The sequence below is a fragment of the Anomaloglossus baeobatrachus genome, chromosome 2 (assembly GCF_048569485.1).
Source record: "Anomaloglossus baeobatrachus isolate aAnoBae1 chromosome 2, aAnoBae1.hap1, whole genome shotgun sequence".
Lineage (NCBI taxonomy): Eukaryota > Metazoa > Chordata > Amphibia > Anura > Aromobatidae > Anomaloglossus > Anomaloglossus baeobatrachus.
This window is the reverse complement of record NC_134354.1, coordinates 437,301,945-437,320,419: the sequence shown is the minus strand read 5'-3', so window position 1 is coordinate 437,320,419 and position 18,475 is coordinate 437,301,945. Positions and strand designations below refer to the sequence as shown.

The 18,475-nt window shown below is 50.7% G+C and overlaps 1 protein-coding gene across 1 annotated transcript in view; it reads left to right on the top strand.

The window, feature by feature from the left end:
• The window catches only part of GAS2L2 (growth arrest specific 2 like 2), a 72,443-nt gene that overhangs the window by 21,130 nt on the left and 32,838 nt on the right, over positions 1 to 18,475 (top strand). The window contains exon 3 of the mRNA XM_075334184.1: positions 4,201 to 4,308. Within this exon, the coding sequence (XP_075190299.1) occupies positions 4,201 to 4,308 (108 nt within the window). The remainder of the gene's footprint in view (positions 1 to 4,200; positions 4,309 to 18,475) is intronic.

The window sequence follows — 18,475 nt, the reverse complement described above, 5'->3', positions numbered from 1 at the left end:
TCTTCACGAAGAAGAAGCCTGCTCCAGCAGGAGAGGAGGATCTCCGAATGAATCCCCTTGCCAGGCTCTCTGTGATGTAAGTAGACATGGCCCTTGTTTCGGCTGGAGACAATGGATATATCCTTCCTCGAGGTGGTGTTGTTCCTGGGAGCAGGTCAATGGCACAATCGTAAGGACGATGTGGCGGAAGTACCTCAGATTCCTTTTTATCAAAGACGTCTGCGAAGGACCAATAGGCCGAGGGCAGTCCCGGTAGGTTCTCTGGAACCGGAGGCCGTCGGATGGGTTGTATAGACTTAAGACACTTCTCATGGCACGAAGAGCCCCATCGGGTGATTTCGCCCGTGCCCCAGCTGACGGATGGTTCGTGTGTCCGCAACCAGGGAAGTCCCAGCAGGATTTGATGGGACATGCGTGGAAGGACATAGAGAGCGATGTTCTCGGTGTGCAGGGCACCGATACGCAGTTCGACCGGCCTGGTGACCCAGGAGATGGTGTCAGAGAGGGGTCTCCCATCCACAGAGGCAATCACTAGGGGCTTGTCGAGTGGAGTAACAGGCACCTGGTACTTGTCCACCGTGGCCTGCTGGATGAAATTGCCTGCTGCCCCGGAATCGAGGTATGCTTCAGCCGTGAACCGCGTCTCTCCCGTTGTCACTTGCACAGTCCACGTAACCGGGTCTGAGAGAGTCCCAGCACCTAGGGTGGCCTCTCCTACCAACCCTAGGCTTTGGAGTTTCCCGGCCTCTCTGGACAGGAGCGTAGCAGGTGTGTGCCCTCTCCGCAGTAAAAGCAGAGGCCCTTGGCGAGCCGCTCTGCTCGGCGTTGTTCAGACTGCCGCACTCGGTCGATCTGCATGGGCTCGTGGACGGGGGCCCCAGCTGTCGATGACTGAAGTACAGAGGGCTTCTGCGGAGGAGAGGAATGCCGTACCGGACGTCTCTCACGGGACACTTCCTTGGCTCGCTCCTGAAAGCGAATGTCTACTCGTGTCGCTAGGGCAATCAGGGCATCCAGGGTGGTCGGTACGTCACGACCCGCCAGCTCATCTTTAATTCGCCCCGAGAGTCCTTCCCAGAAGGTGGCGGTTAGGGCCTCGTTGTTCCAGCCGAGTTCCGAAGCCAAGGTGCGAAACCGAACTGCGTACTGACCCACCGTCAGAGTCCCCTGACGCAACCGGAGGAGAGACGAAGCAGACGCGGAGGCGCGTCCGGGCTCATCAAAGGTGCCACGGAATGCCTGCAGGAACTCTTGGATGTTCGTGGTCACAGGATCCCCCTTCTCCCACAAGGGGTTCATCCACGCCAGTGCCTCACCCTCTAGATGGGACATGATGAAGGCGACCTTGGCTTGGTCGGAGGCAAACAAATGCGGCAGCTGCGTGAAATGGAGGGAGCATTGGTTTAAGAATCCCCTGCAGGTCTTGGGGTCTCCGGCGTACCGGGGTGGTGAGGCCAAACGAAGTCTGGAAGTATCTGAAGAAGTCGCCACGGGAGCTGGAGCCGTGGCTTGACTAGTGGAAGCCCGGGATGTTGAAGACGCAACTGCTGCTTGTAGCGTGTTCAGGCGGGCGTCCACAGAAGACATGAACTGCAGCATGCGGGTCTGAGTCTCACGCTGGCGTTGGAGTTCCTCCTGTACGGCTGCTAGTGCTGCAGCGGGATCCATGGCCTGATCTTACTGTCAGGGCCAGGTGGACGGGCAGACCCAGGAGGTGGATCCACTGGGCCGAACTCCTAGATGGTGGTAAGGGGTCCGGTAGCTGGAGCACTATAGGCAGCAGAACAGTCCGTGCATACGAGTTTAACGGAGAAGTCCCTGGGACCACGGAGTCACTGTGGGTAGTCCGGGTGACGTAGCTCAGGTTCGGAAGCCGAGAAGATGTCAGGCGGGGTCCGGAACCTTCGGAGCGAGATGACGGGTCACCGCAGGGATCCGAGATGGTACGGACTGTCAGGATGGCAGATGGACAGCGTTCGGGGTTTGGGATTCGGCAGGACCGGATGGCGAGGCAGGCACGGCTCTACAAGAGAGATAGGTGAGTATATCATACAGACACCAGGAGACCTGACTCCTAGCTTAGGAAACACGAAGATCAGGCCCCGCCCCCTTGGACATTAAACCCCTTTATACCCTGTACCTGTTTGCATCATTTCCTGTTAATGGACGCTGGCCCTTTAAGAAAGGGTCAATGACCGCGCGCGCGCCCTAATGCGCATGCGCGCGGCCCGAGTGCCAGAAGCCAGGGCAGGAAGCTGCGAGGAGGAAGCAGCAGGGCTGGGCTGGGGCTGAGAAGCCGACGGGCGCCGGGAGCGGGGACCAGGACGCCGGGGACGGGCTGGCAATGGATGCTGAAGAGCGGGGAGCGGCGGTGACCGGACCAAGGAACCAGGAAGCGAGGCAGGGGAGCCGGGACGCGTGACAGGTGAGCCGGGGGACAGCGCAGGGGACCCGGGGAGCGTGACAGATGGATAAGTAAATGACAAAACTTCTCCTATACTTTGCAACGTGAAATATGTACAGCACTTGGATGGCACACAGATGTCATCTGTGTGTTACATGTTTTTCAGGAACCCATAGACTTTTATTGACCCTTTTCTGTGATACTGGGGAAAAAAATAAATAAAAAATATTTCTACGTGTATTTTGCATGGACACAAAGTCTGGGTAAAAACATGGATATGTGAATAGCACTAAAGATTATAATTGGTATGTGTTTTAGCTGTGTAAAAAAATGTACATGCAACACAAATGGCTTAATGCAATGATCCCATAATACTGGAACAGGAGCGGTGTATAGCTCTCAGGCCATTTGCTGTGGATCGGTTAACATGCGTAGATTATATTGTTTTCTATGGCAACAAGAATTTTGTATTTCTGCTTTGATGTCAATAAAAGAACCATATCATTGGCAATTGGGTCTTGTGTGTAAAATCCCATTGACTTTGTTGCTACTATACTACATTGTGGACACTGAAAATTGACAGCATATCCATCCTGTGTGACCATATCTTTATCATTTAAGACATAGTTCATAGCTTGTACATATGGTGTATTCAAAATAAATGTCTCATTAATATATACAGTAGTGCAGATTTAATAATATTGTTTGTGCATCATATTTTCAAAATTATTCATGACTCAGAATAAAAGTCACTAGTTCTCTGGCAGCTCAATCTGTAGTACACAAAACAAATGTGTGGAGAGTACACAAAGAAGGAAGATACTTGGTTAAAGAGGATCAACCACCAGGATTTTGCTATATGAAGTAAAGGCAGTGCCATACAGGCAGTAAGATGCTGATTGCAGGCATACTTGTTATAGAAAGATCGGATGCTTGGTTACAGAAATATCTTTAATCAAAGTTGCAGAAATGCACTTTGATTGATGTGTGCGGAGGCGGGCCTTTGTGGGTCAGGTCCACGGCATTTATTCCTCCTCCGGCGTCCTACTGGCTTGCTCCCTTTTCTTTATTTCAATATCGCGCTGCCATTACTGTTGTTGGTGGCGCATGCACATTGTTACAGAAATTATGTCTTCATTAAAATGACGCTGGAGTCCACGCATGCACGTACCGCGATCTCCAGTGCCATTTTATTCAAGACACTGTGGTGAAGATTATGAGAGGCATCGGCGTGTGTGCAGATGTACAAATATAAATCTGTGCACACACAGATGCCTCTTATAGTCTTCACTGCAGTGTCTTCAATAAAATGGCGCCGGACATTGCGGTACATGCACATGAGGACTCCGGCACAATTTTAATGAAGACATAATTCTTGTGGCAAAGCTCATGCGCCGCCAACAACAGCAATGGCGGCGCATCATGATACTCAAATAAAGAAAAGGGGGCAAGCCAGGAGGATGCCAGAGGAGGAGCAAACGCCGAGGACCCAACCCACAAAGGACCGCCCCCGTTGCACCTGTCAATCAAAATGCATAGCATTTCTGCAACTTTAATTAAAGATCATCAACCAAGCATTCGATCTTTCTATAACATGTCTGCCTGGATTAAGCATCTTAATGCCAGTATGGCACTGCCTTTACTTCATATAGAAAATTCCTTGTGTATGAGAGGTCTAACTATTAGCACCCCCTCAGATCACCTGTTTACATTAGCAGTTGGCTGATTTATGCTTTTCTATCAGTCTTTGACATTATATCTCTAGAATTCTCAGTTTCTTATGTTCATTGCAATAGGTGCAGCATTTGGTAAGCAGATGTACATGTCCGGAGCAATTCTGTATGATCAAAGTTTCTGAAGGAAAATACAGAGTAGGGGAATCCAACACACTCATCTTTGTTAGGGTAAGTAGTTGTGAATGTACATATCGTGCATATGACTCATCATTTTCATTACTTTGTCTTGCTGTCATTGCATAGGAACAATTGACTATATACAAGTCATCAGCACTTGTTTAAAGGGGTGTCATAGATAAATCATAAAAATCATAAGACATTTCCACCCCACACTGAACATATGGGATTAAGTATGGCTAGGGAGAAAGAAACTAATTATAATTGGAGTAAAAAAGGAGAGATAACACTACATTGCGCACCTGTTTCGCTAGGACCTCTTGGTGTAGACAAGAAATTATAACAGATGAATGCTTGAGAAAGAGACAGCAAGACTACAGGGTGCTTTACACGCTGCAACATCGTTAATGATATATCGTCGGTGTCACGTCGTTAGTGACGCACATCCAGCGTCGTTAACGACATCGCAGCTTGTGACACCAAGGAGCGACGAAACGTCAAAAATCGTTGATCGTTGACACGTCGCTCCTTTTCATAATATCGTTGGTGGTGCATACCGCTGGTTGTTTATCGTTCCTGCGGTGTCACACATCGGTATGTGTTACACCGCAGGAACGACGAACATCTCCTTACCTGCGTCCACCGGCAATGAGGAAGAAAGGAGGTGGGCGGCATGTTCCGGCCACTCATCTCCGCCCCTCTTCTGCTATTGGGTTGCCGCTTAGTGACGCCGCTGTGAACCCGAACAAACTGCCCCCTTAGACAGGAGGCGGTTCGCCGGTCGCAGCGATGTCACTAGGCAGGTAAGTATGGGTGACGGGTGATAGCGATGTTGTGCGCCACGGGCAGCGATTTGCCCGTGACGCACAACCGATATCGATATCGCAGTGTGTAAAGTACCCTTAAGATACACAGAGGACGAGAAGTGCCTTCCTAGACATAAGTTTCTTTCATCAAAGCATTTTTGATAGACACTGTGTTTCTAGTGTCCATATGAATATTGGGTTTTGCATAGATCCTACAGTTATGGGAGATATATTTTCATTGTTGTGCCAGAATTGTGAACGTAAAGCCTGCTTTACACGCTGCAATTTCTCGTGCGATCGCATGAGCGATCGCACCCGCCCCCATCGTTTGTGCGGCATGGGCAATTTCTTGCCCGTGTCGCACAAAGTCGTAACCCCCCGTCACACGTACTTGCCTTCCAAACGACCTCGCTGTGGGCGGCGAACATCCACTTCCTGAAGGGGGAGGGACGTTTGGCGTAACAGCGACGTCACACAGCGGCCGGCCAATAGAAGCGGAGGGGCGGAGATGAGCGAGACGTAAACATCCCGCCCACCTCCTTCCTTCCGCATTGCCGGCGGGACGCAGGTAAGATGCAGTTCATCGTTCCCGGGGTGTCACACAGAGCGATGTGTGCTGCCTTGGGAACAATGAACAACCGGCGCGCAGAAGGACGTTCAATTTTTAGAAAATGAGCGACGTCTCAAAGATCAACGATAAGGTGAGTATTTTTGCACGATCACACTCGCTCGTAGCTGTCACACGCTACGATATGTCAAACGATGCCGGATGTGCGTCACTACCGACGTGACCCCGATGACATATCGTAAGATATATCGTAGCGTGTAACGTGCCCTTAACTCACATTATTACCTAACTGTGAGACCTGAGCATCAGTCCCAAATTAATATCGAGCAGATGGATGACAATACACATATCATGTTTCATCTCTAAAGAAAGATACAATTTTGATAAGAAACATGGGATCTCCAGGGATGAAGATAATTTTGGAGGGCCAAGCACATCCTAAAAACAGCCCTCAGATGAGGTTTTCAATGGGAGGTATGTGGGAGTGTCTGATCAGTAATAAATACATAGGTATGAATTGACTCCTTGTTCAATGCCAGTAAGGGACATTGCCATATAAGATTGTTCCATACTCCATTGGAGTCCTTCCCTCCATAAATCTGAAGCCACTGCAGTGAAATCAGATTTAGTAATTTTTGTGTATCCCTTATATTTTATGTAATTTTATTTGCTGTATTGTTTTGTTCCCCTTTGTAATATCTTTTGTATATTTTATAAACACTGCCTACTTTTCGATTATATATGTAGATATATAAAATGTAATAGCTTCATTCATCTTGCTCTATAAATTGCATCCCCAAAGCCATACGTTATATGTATTTGGTGTGCAATTGGCCTGTAAAACCATTGATCGTGGCAGCTAGTAGTACCTTTTGTTATTGTGGAGTTGGCAGTGACTGTACCGAGGTATATAAATACATATACACTATATATATATACATTCCATGCATTGCAATCGGTTGTGTATACAGTCCCTGACAGAAGTTCTGTCGCTTATCCATGTTATGTAAATAAAAGCTTATAACCTGACTTTAAATTCATCCATTGGTTTTAGAAATTACTCTTTTGAAAGCTGAAGCCCTTCCAAATTTGGTTTAGGTTATGAAAATAAAGTTGCTGCAAAGATGAAATATTGATCAATTAATAAACACAGAAATGTCAGATTTTGGCAAGACAAAAGTTTTGTTGCCCACAGAAAGTAATGTGAAATTCAAACAAATAATTAACTTTTAATACAAAGATACAGTTCGTTGCATAACATTACTGAATGAAGTTGTGGTGCTATTAGAGCCATATTTAATATTTTGTGTGAATTCCATGAGCTTGAAGGACTGCATCCATGCGGTTCAACAATGATTCATACAATTTATTGATGAAGTCATCAGGAATATCAAAGAATGCAGTCTTACATGCCTCCCAGAGTTCATCTAGATTCTTTGGTTTTATCTTCCAAGCTTCCTCTTTCATCCTACCCCAACATGCTCAATGATGTTCATGTCTGGTGACTGGACTGACCAGTCCTTGAGCACCTTAATCTTCTTTTCCAGGAGTAACTTTGTTGTAGAGATGGATGTATGAGATGGAGTACCATCCTGCTGCAGAATTTGACCCCTTTTATTATTGGGAATGTAAGAGGTAGCTAATACTTCTTGATAATTTAGGATATTGATATTACCTTCCACCTTGCAAATGTTTCGCACCCCCTCATACTGAATGTAACCCCAGACTATGTTCTTTCCACCACCAAACTTAACTGTTTTCTGGATCCATACGGAGTCCAGTAGGTCTCCTGCAGTATTTGCGGTGCCTGTGGTGTAATTCAACTGAAGACTCATCAGAGAAATCCACCATCTGCCATTTTTCCAGCACCCATCTGTTTAGCAGGCTGTGGGACTTGGCAAATGCCACACGGTTTTTTATTGCCTTTTGTTTAGTGCTGGCTTCTGGGCACTGATTCAACCATGGAGACCATTTCGAGACAGAATCCTACCGACTGTTCTAGTTGACACAGGGACTTGATGTGACTAGGCCTTTTGGAGCTCTGCTGCAGTGGAAGAGGGTCCGGCTTTGGATTTTCTAACCAACAAACGTTCCTCCTGAGCAGTTGTCTTGCGGGGTCTGCCAGACCTGGGCTTGTCATAAACATCTCCAGTCTCTTTAAATCTTTTTTTAATTCTTTGTACTTGACGCTGAGACACATTAAAGGTGCCAGCAACCTCTGCAGTGGATCTAATCTTCAGCCTCTTGATAATCAAGGCTTTGGTTGCAGGGTGGATTTTTGGCATGTTGTCAGAGGTCAAGTTGCAGCTCAAGTGAAGGTGTGGGGTGCTGGGTTTCTTTTTATACACACCCACTAATTAACGGAACATTTAGTGAGCACAAGTGAGGATGTAAACTAGGATTGGGTGCATTATAAGACACGGCTGTCACGAACCACCGGGGGGGTCACTCAGAAATCCCCCGCGCTGGCTACCAGTACGTCACAATCGGGGGGTAACAAGTGGGGGTCACCCCTCCTTTATACCTCCCGACCGACAGACAGAGCACGTGACGCGCTCTCTAGCGCCCCTCTTATAGTCAGGCCAATTATGGAATTGCCCGACAATAAGCAAGGAGGACGCTATACTACTTATGCCGATTATTGAAGGGTCCCCGGTGAGAGTAGGGTATATATTCCCCCGACCTCCGCGGGCGGAATATATAAAACCTCCCCGAATCTCACTGGCCTCCCCACAATAATCCTTGGCACAACTCGCTGCCACCAACCCCTTCACGGTAACTATTAGCCGAACACACAGACGTGGGATTCAAGATCGAGATAACAGAACAGCCCAAGATTAATTATATAATTTAATCGGCCTAAAGCCACACTAGAAACTACAATATATACAATAGGGAATCTACAGAATATACATATGTCAGAGTACAGTTACAATCAAAGCATGGGTTACAAACAGGCATACACAGTTCCAGCAGTTACCTTGTGCGTCTGGCCACAGGGGGGCGCTGTAGACCAGGTTTCCAGGAACTCCCTCACAGGTCTTTCCCAACCAGGCCCCCGAGCAAAAGAACACTGGAAAATGGCCGAAGTAGGGTTATCAACCTGGGCAAATCCAGGTCCCCTCCTACCTTAGTGACCTCAGAGGGAGCACTGCTCCACCCCTGGCTGGAGTTATGGACAAAATCCACAACATGGAATATGGCCATAACTTGGCCTGGGAGCGTCGTAGGCGGACGCCGACGCTCTCATTGTGACAGCTATGAATTTAGCTACAGAACGAGAGGACTCATGACTTGTCTACTAGTTCCCCATTGGCTGATATCACGCCTGGGGTATTTCCCCAGGTCCTGCTCCCATAAAAAGGGTGTGCCAGCATCGTCCGCATGCGGAGACACCATTTTTATGGTTGCCATATTTATCGGAAATATGGCTTGCGAGATATGAACCATTTTTTACTGGAGTCGTCCTGTCTGGATACTTCCAAGCTTGCTAACTAGATAGCAGCCCCTACTACAGGGTCACGGCAGGGAGCCATCCTGTGTCCATTGTTCCCACATCACCTAATCTCCATATCACAGGAGATGGCCATGGGATGTGACACCTTCACAGATGCTGGACATCTGAGAACAAGAAGGGAGGGGGCACTGCCATGGAGTGATGAGAGCGATTATGACTGGAAGTCATAATTCATCTTCATATCCCAGGGTTTGCCTCACACCTCCCCCCTTTTGAGGGCGCTAGGGGGCAGCACACTCCGGTGTTCCCCCGTGCGCCCGTCCGCGACCTCTCCTTGTCGGGACAGCCCGTCTGCGTTACCGTGGTCCCGGCCCCTTTTGTGGCGAATGGTGAAGTTGTATTGCTGGAGCGCAAGGCTCCATCGCAACAATCGCCCATTCGTCCCAGAGACGGTGTGCAACCAGCTGAGGGGATTGTGGTCCGTCTCCACGATGAAGTGGCGCCCGTATAGATAGGGTTGCAGACGCTGCAGGGCCCACACTATGGCCAGGCACTCCTTTTCCATCGTGGAATAGGCCACTTCCCGTGGTAACAGCTTCCTGCTCAGGTACAAGACTGGGTGCTCTTGGCTCGCAGAGTCCACCTGGCTGAGCACCGCACCGAGGCCGAAGTCACTGGCGTCGGTCTGTACTACAAACGGCCGCGTGAAGTCGGCTGCCTGTAGCACGGGCGGGCTGGACAGGGCGTCCTTTAGGGCCCGGAAGGCTGTCTCGCAGTCCATTGTCCAATCGACTGCAGAGGGCAGCTTCTTCTTGGTGAGGTCCGTCAAGGGCTTTGCCAGGCTACTATAGCATGGAACAAACCTCCTATAGTACCCAGCGGTCCCCAAGAAGGACATCACCTGCTTCTTGGTCCTGGGGGTGGGCCAGGATGCGATGGCTTCCACTCTCTCAGGCTCGGGCTTCAGTGTTCTCCCGCCTACCCGGTGACCGAGGTACTGGACCTCGCTCATGGCCAGCTGACACTTTCCCGGCTTGATGGTCAAACCTGCCTGGTGGATCCGCCTGAGCACCTGTGCTAGATGCTCTAGGTGATCTTCCCAGGTGGGACTGAAGACGGCAATGTCATCCAGGTACGCGGCCGCGTACCCTTCAAGTCCCTTGAGCAGGGTGTTGACCATCCGCTGGAAAGTGGCAGGGGCATTCCTCATCCCGAATGGCATCACCGTGGACTCGTACAGTCCAAATGGGGTAATAAAGGCAGAGCGTTCCCTGGCCTTGCGAGTCAGGGGGATCTGCCAATATCCCCGGCTCAGATCCATGATGGTCAGGTACTGAGCCCCGGCCAACTGATCGAGCAGGTCATCGATGCGTGGCATTGGGTACGCATCGGCGACCGTGACAGCATTGAGCCCCCTGTAGTCCACGCAGAACCGAGTGGTTCGGTCCTTCTTAGGGACGAGGACTACAGGCGAGGCCCAAGCGCTGTTGGATGCCTGGATCACCCCCAGCTTCAGCATCTCGTCAATCTCCTGGCGCATGTGTTGCTGCACCTCCAGGGAGACCCGATATGCTGAACGCCGGATCGGGGGATGATCCCCAGTATCCACGTGATGGACAGCCAAGTTAGTCCTTCCGGGCTGGTTGGTAAACAACCCCCGGAAGGGGTGTAGGGTGGCCCACAGCTGGGACCGTTGGTCCTCCAAGAGCTGGTGGCCAACCTCCACATCCTCAATGGATCCGCCTGCCCTAACCTGGGCTAGCATATCCAAGAGGGTTTCCGCTTCTCCCTCCTCGGGCAGGTTGCACACGGGGAGCGCACATGCCTCCCGCTCATGATGTGCCTTCATCATGTTCACATGGAAGGGCTTCCGCCTTCCACGGGCAGGGTCCAGGGTGACCAGGTACGTCACAGGGTTGAGCTGCTGGTACACGAGGTATGGGCCTTCCCAGGCTGCCTGAAGCTTGTCCTGTGGTACGGGGACCAGTACCCACACCTTTTGACCCACTTGGTAGGTCCTCTCACAAGCGTTCTGGTCGTACCAACGCTTCTGATCGGCCTGGGCTTGAGCCATATTGTCGTGTACCAGTTGCGTCAAGGCCTGCATTTTGTCCCGGAAGCGCATGACATACTCGATAACCGACACTCCAGGGGTGGCCAAATCCCCTTCCCAAGCCTCTTTCACCAGAGCCAGGGGGCCCCGCACACGTCGCCCGTACAGGAGCTCAAACGGTGAGAATCCTGTTGAGGCCTGTGGAACCTCCCGGTAAGCAAATAACAGGTGTGGGAGATACCGCTCCCAGTCACGCCCATGGGAGTCGACCAACATCTTAAGCATCTGCTTTAAGGTGCCATTAAACCGCTCGCACAGGCCATTAGTCTGTGGATGGTACGGGCTGGCCACCAGATGTCGCACCTGGACTTGCTTACAGAGGGCCTCCATCAGCTGGGACATGAATTGGGTCCCCCGGTCAGTGAGCATTTCCTGGGGAAAACCCACTCGGGAGAAAATCTCCAGCAATGCGGTGGCCACCTTGTCAGCCCGAATGGACGACAAGGCCACTGCTTCTGGGTACCGGGTGGCATAGTCCACTACCGTCAGTATGAAGCGTTTCCCGGAGCTGCTGGGGATGGCCAGCGGGCCGACCAGATCCACAGCCACCCTCCTGAAAGGCTCATCGATGATTGGCAGAGATACTAGTGGGGCTTTGGGGTGTGGCCCCGCCTTCCCCACTCTCTGACAGGTTTCACACGAACGGCAGTAGGCAGCCACATCGGCCCCCATTTTTGGCCAGTAGAAATGCTGGTTTAACCTGGCCTTGGTCTTAGCGATCCCTAGGTGTCCGGCCATCGGAATCTCATGTGCGATCCGCAACAACTCCGTCCGGAACGGATAGGGTACCACCAACTGTCGGTCCCTGGGCCACGCCTCCGGTGAACCCTGCTGGACCGTGGCCCGGTACAGCCGTCCTTGGTCCCAGACCACTCGCTCCGGGTCCGAGTCCGAGGGAGGCTGTGCCGCCTGCTCCTTAAGAGCTTTCAGGCTGTCGTCAGCTTCTAACGCTGCCTGAAACCCCTGACTAGATGTGGCCAGAATCGACGAGACTGTCACATCTTCGGTCAGTACCCCGGGACCTGTGTCCTGGCCTCCACCTGACTCGGCTGCCACTTGGTCAGAAGGGGAAGAGCTATCGGACCTCCGGGAGGCCCCTTGGCTTCCAGCACTCCCACTGCGGGTGACAGCGGCCACAGCCGCTGCGACCGTGGGTCGTGCCTGCTCCTCCTCCGTTCCTGACCAAGTCGCCGGTTCAGGCAGACCTACCTGGCTTCCTGACACCCCGGTTGTGGGGGAACCATGCACCGAGATCTTACCTGGGAGCACTTCCGCTCCTGGACCGGCCCCAATCTCACCTGCCTGTTCCCCTCCTGCAGCAACAGAACCCCGCTGTGAAATCTCTGGGGACCCCACATTTGCTGTGGTAGCCCCCACCCCACACACTGGTCCTCCCCCTGCAGCACCCTGCTCTCTGCTTATCCCTGCAGAGGGCAACAGATCCCAGCTCACAGGCTGATTACTTGTAGAGGCATTGTCACACCTTTCTCTGACCCCCTCCCCTGTCACAGCTGCAGCTGAGTGTGTGTCTATGCAAGCAGAAAAATCAGAGTTCACTCCCTCCTCCCTTACATCATTCATAGATAACACATTAACATTGTTAGGAGTCATGTCAGTACGGGCTGAAGGTTCAGCCCTTGGGGGGGGCCCAAACTGGGAGGTTATCTGCCCCAAATCTGTCCCAAGTAGCACGTTTGCAGGGATCCGATCAGTTACCCCCACCTCCCTCACCCCTCGCCCTGCGCCCCAGTCCACATAAATGTCAGCAACAGGCAGCGCCGGGTCAATGCCTCCAATCCCGGAGACAGCGAGGGTTTTTCCAGGGATCAAGTCTTGGGGGGACACCATGTCAGGCCGCACCAGAGTCACCTCCGAGGCGCTGTCTCGCAGTCCTATGGTCACAGACCGGCCGACGGTGACAGGTTGGAAGCTGTCCAGGGACCTACCACCACCCCCACCCACACAATACACCTTGGGCGGCCCTTGGGACGGGGACGGAGCCGGGGCCTTGGGACGCTGAGGGCACATGGCCTTGAAGTGTCCAGGTAAGTTGCACTGGTGGCACCGTCTTGGTTCTGCCACGGGCCTGGAGAGGGGAGTTGAGGGGGACACCCCCTGCAGTCTAGGGGCAGGTGGGGCAGTCGCAGAGTTCATCTTACCCCCTCTCCAGGTGCTGCTGGTGGCTGCTCTCCTGGCCTCAGGAGCCCGATTGTTGGTGTAGTCATCGGCCAGGGCAGCTGTAGCCGTGGACCCCTTTGGCTTCTGGTCTCGGATGAACTGGCGGAGATCCTCAGGGCAGTTCCACAAGAGTTGCTCCGTGATGAACAAGTCCAGGATCTCCGGTCCGGTGGAAAGCTGCAGGCCTTGGGTCCAGTGGTCGGCAGCTCGGGCAAGTGCCCGCCGGTGGTCAGCCCAGGAGTCCTTTGGTCCCTTTTGCAGGGTCCGGAACTTCTTGCGGTAGGACTCCGGAGTGAGGTTGTACTGTTGGATCAGGGCCCGCTTGATGGTGTCGTAGCCCTGATCTGCCTCAGCAGGCAAGTCCCCAAGGATATCCAGGGCCTTACCCCTTAGACGGGGGGTCAGGTATTTGGCCCACTGATCCTTGTCCAGATGGTGCTGCAAGCAAGTCCGTTCAAAAGCAGTCAGGAAAGAGTCCAAGTCTCCATCCTTCTCCAGCACTGGGAAGTCCTCAACACGGACCTTTGGAAGTTTGGTGTCTTGAAGGTCACGTGTGGCTGATGAGGGCCGGAGCTGAGCTAGCTGCAGCTGGTGGTCACGGTCTGCCTGTTGCCGTCGCTCTTCACGTGCTGCTTGCCGCTCCGCAGCCTCACGCGCTGCTTGCCGCTCCGCAGCCTCAGCGTCACGCGCCGCCTGCCGCTCTGCCCTGCGCTCTGCCAGGAGTTCCTTGTAGCCCTCCTGGTCTCCAGCCTGGAGAAGGGCCATAGCCATTTGAAGAAGGCTATCCGAGCCTCCCAGGCTCGGTGGAATGGCACGTGGTGATCTGCGGCCCGCTGCGGAGCCTGGTGATTCACTGTCCATTGCAGAGCGGAGGGCTGGCATCTGGCTCGTTGAGGACCCTTGGGCGAGCTCCTCCTCATTTTGTCCAGCAGTGCCAGGTTGTGCGATGTCCTCTGCAGAGCTGTTCTCTGGCGTCGGGCTCTTGGAGGGCTCGTGGACAACCTCCTCATCGTCTCTGGCCTGAGCATCGGCCATTCCTTTGGCTTTGCTCCTGGTGCTCTCAGCCATTCTTGCAGACTTTGGTCACTGACACAGAACTGACACCTGATGCCTCCACACACCTTACAGTATCTGCACTCTGACACTCTAGTGTTGAGCTAGTCTGAAGACCCCAGCAGCCACAGCTGCTGCAGGCAGTCTTTAGTGTCTGGGAGTATGGGTCTCACACTCACACACACTATTATCTCGATCCCACCGCTATGCCACCAATATGTCACGAACCACCGGGGGGGTCACTCAGAAATCCCCCGCGCTGGCTACCAGTACGTCACAATCGGGGGGTAACAAGTGGGGGTCACCCCTCCTTTATACCTCCCGACCGACAGACAGAGCACGTGACGCGCTCTCTAGCGCCCCTCTTATAGTCAGGCCAATTATGGAATTGCCCGACAATAAGCAAGGAGGCCGCTATACTACTTATGCCGATTATTGAAGGGTCCCCGGTGAGAGTAGGGTATATATTCCCCCGACCTCCGCGGGCGGAATATATAAAACCTCCCCGAATCTCACTGGCCTCCCCACAATAATCCTTGGCACAACTCGCTGCCACCAACCGCTTCACGGTAACTATTAGCCGAACACACAGACGTGGGATTCAAGATCGAGATAACAGAACAGCCCAAGATTAATTATATAATTTAATCGGCCTAAAGCCACACTAGAAACTACAATATATACAATAGGGAATCTACAGAATATACATATGTCAGAGTACAGTTACAATCAAAGCATGGGTTACAAACAGGCATACACAGTTCCAGCAGTTACCTTGTGCGTCTGGCCACAGGGGGGCGCTGTAGACCAGGTTTCCAGGAACTCCCTCACAGGTCTTTCCCAACCAGGCCCCCGAGCAAAAGAACACTGGAAAATGGCCGAAGTAGGGTTATCAACCTGGGCAAATCCAGGTCCCCTCCTACCTTAGTGACCTCAGAGGGAGCACTGCTCCACCCCTGGCTGGAGTTATGGACAAAATCCACAACATGGAATATGGCCATAACTTGGCCTGGGAGCGTCGTAGGCGGACGCCGACGCTCTCATTGTGACAGCTATGAATTTAGCTACAGAACGAGAGGACTCATGACTTGTCTACTAGTTCCCCATTGGCTGATATCATGCCTGGGGTATTTCCCCAGGTCCTGCTCCCATAAAAAGGGTGTGCCAGCATCGTCCGCATGCGGAGACACCATTTTTATGGTTGCCATATTTATCGGAAATATGGCTTGCGAGATATGAACCATTTTTTACTGGAGTCGTCCTGTCTGGATACTTCCAAGCTTGCTAACTAGATAGCAGCCCCTACTACAGGGTCACGGCAGGGAGCCATCCTGTGTCCATTGTTCCCACATCACCTAATCTCCATATCACAGGAGATGGCCATGGGATGTGACACCTTCACAGATGCTGGACATCTGAGAACAAGAAGGGAGGGGGCACTGCCATGGAGTGATGAGAGCGATTATGACTGGAAGTCATAATTCATCTTCATATCCCAGGGTTTGCCTCACAACGGCGATAAAACTTTTGTCTTGCCAAAATCTGACCTTTCTGTGTTCATTAAATAATCAATATTTCAGCTTTTCAGCAACTTTATATTCAGAACCTAAACCAAATTTGGAAGGGTTTCAGCTTTCAAAAGAGTAATTTATGAAACCAATGGATGAATTTAAAGTCAGGTTATAAGCTTTTATTTACATAACATGGATAAGCGACAGAACGAATGTCAGGGACTGTATACACTGTATTATACATTCACTGTGAGCTCTCCAATAATTGGCATAGCAGTAAAAACAGCCACAGCCTTGTCTATTAATCATTGGTGGCATCAGTGGGATATCTGCGTGATCTCCTGGGCTGTCTCAGTCTGTCTTTGTGACAAGGGGTATTAATAAAATTCAAAGTGATTTCGTCTCCCAGTAATCCAGAGGAGGAGGCTCTGCAGAGCCCCATTTTCAATGACGCAGAGGTCCGAATGGTCAACCTTTCCTCAATTCATTGTCTATAAGACTGCTATATAAAGCCAACTACAGCACTTGGCTATTTCCAACATGGCTATAAATGATCAGTGGAGTGGAGGTCGAGCTTGCACACCTCTCCTCTGTGCAAGAAAGGACATTCACACTGCTGATACAAACTGTATGAGGACAGAATGATTTTTAATACAATGGGTCTGTTCCCATACAAGATGCATATTGTCAGCAACACATCCCATTTACATGCGGAGATGTGCTGCTGACAACAATGATTTTTTCAAAGACATTAATGATTCAAACAGGTGATGAATGACAGCAACTTCTTATGAAAACTTGTTTGCAGATCAGTCCGTCTGTTTTCTGCAGCAGGAGTTGGACCTCTCATACAGGTACATGGTACATGGCAGAGTGAATTCAAGTGTGTATCAGAACCTTCTTCAACAACACATGGTTCCTTACGTGCGTTCATCACTCAATCCGCCAGCAATTTTCATGCAGGACAATGTCACCTGTCACACAGCAAAATGAGTAAAACAGTTCCTTGAAACAGAAAACATTGATCAGCATCCTGATCTAAACCCAATAGAAAACCTGTGGAACCTCCTTGGTGACAAAGTTATGGCCAAAAAACCCACAACAGTCAAAGAACTGTGGAAGAGACTGGAAGAAGAGTGGCCAAAATCACACAGTGTGAGAGACTAGTGATGTCCTGTGGCCGCACATGTGCTGAAGTCATTCAAAGCAAATGCCTGTACACTTCCTACTGATTGGTAACTGTTGTTACCCTCAAAATAATCTTTCTCTGTGCTACAGTCATTGCTGTTTTCTAATTATGATAATCACTTTTTGGGCAAAATAAAGGGTTTATGTAAAACAATGGCCATCAACATAGCAAGCATCCACCAACGCAGGCTCCTTCATGGTATAGTTCCGAGGAGTCCACACTACGCACAACTGGAAGTTTCCAGCGGGGCCGGCTCCAGCGTTCTCACCAGGCAAGTTCCATGTCATTTTAACACTTTATAGATTCCCTCAGTGATTTTTTTATTGCGGTTCTTGTGGCAACAAGTTACCTTTGTTCTGATCACCAGTGCACCTGTTAAGTGCTACAGAGCGCTGTATATATATATATATATATATATATATATATATATATATATATATATATATATATATATATATATTATTCTAGCACTTTTATAAAACACTGTTCTAGTGGCATGGTGTACCCCTAACAAAAAACACCCCTTCAAATGTTGATCAATATAGGTTAAATTATTTCTGAAAAAAGTCAGTATTCAAACATTGTTCTCTAATTTTGATCTCCAGTGTGTGTGTATAGTGTACTGTATATTGCTGACATTCTCGCTGATAATACTTGCTTACTTGCCATTTTTTCATTTAGGCTAGACCATCATGACCACTTCTTCCATACACATATCCCCTCTTCTACACAAACCACATAGTTATATAATCATCTTAAGTGTCCCATAAAATCATAATGTCTTGTGGCTCACTACCTCCTATAATAGTACTGTGCCCCTGTACATCTTTATAGTAGTGTAGCCCCCTATACTAATAATACCACCCTTTGCTTCCTCATGGTATTGCAGCTCTATATATAGTAATAAAATCTCCCTCTGCCTCCTTACCCCTCTATAGTAATTTCTCCTGTTACTCCTTATAGTAATGCAGTCCCGCTATTGTAATAATGCCCTCGGTGCCTCCTTATAGTAATAATGATCCTTGTGTCACCTTATAGTGTTGCGGGCGGAGGGGACGCGCTCGCCATGCTCGGGTCCGGGGCTTCTGCTGCTGCTGCTCGGTGGCTCGAGCGGTGGACCAGACCCGGGGACTCGAGCAGCGCTCCTCACCCGTGAGTGAAAGTGGGGTGGTTTGGTTAGGGAGATTGTTCGTGATGCCACCCACGGGTCGTGGTGATAATGGCACCACCGCTGCTGGTAATGGGGATCCCGGGAGAGATGGTAGGGTGCAGCTGAGATGTTGTCCCCTCCGTGGGCAGGGGTTGGTGATTCTGGGGCCCGATGGTGTAACGGGGAGGCCGGA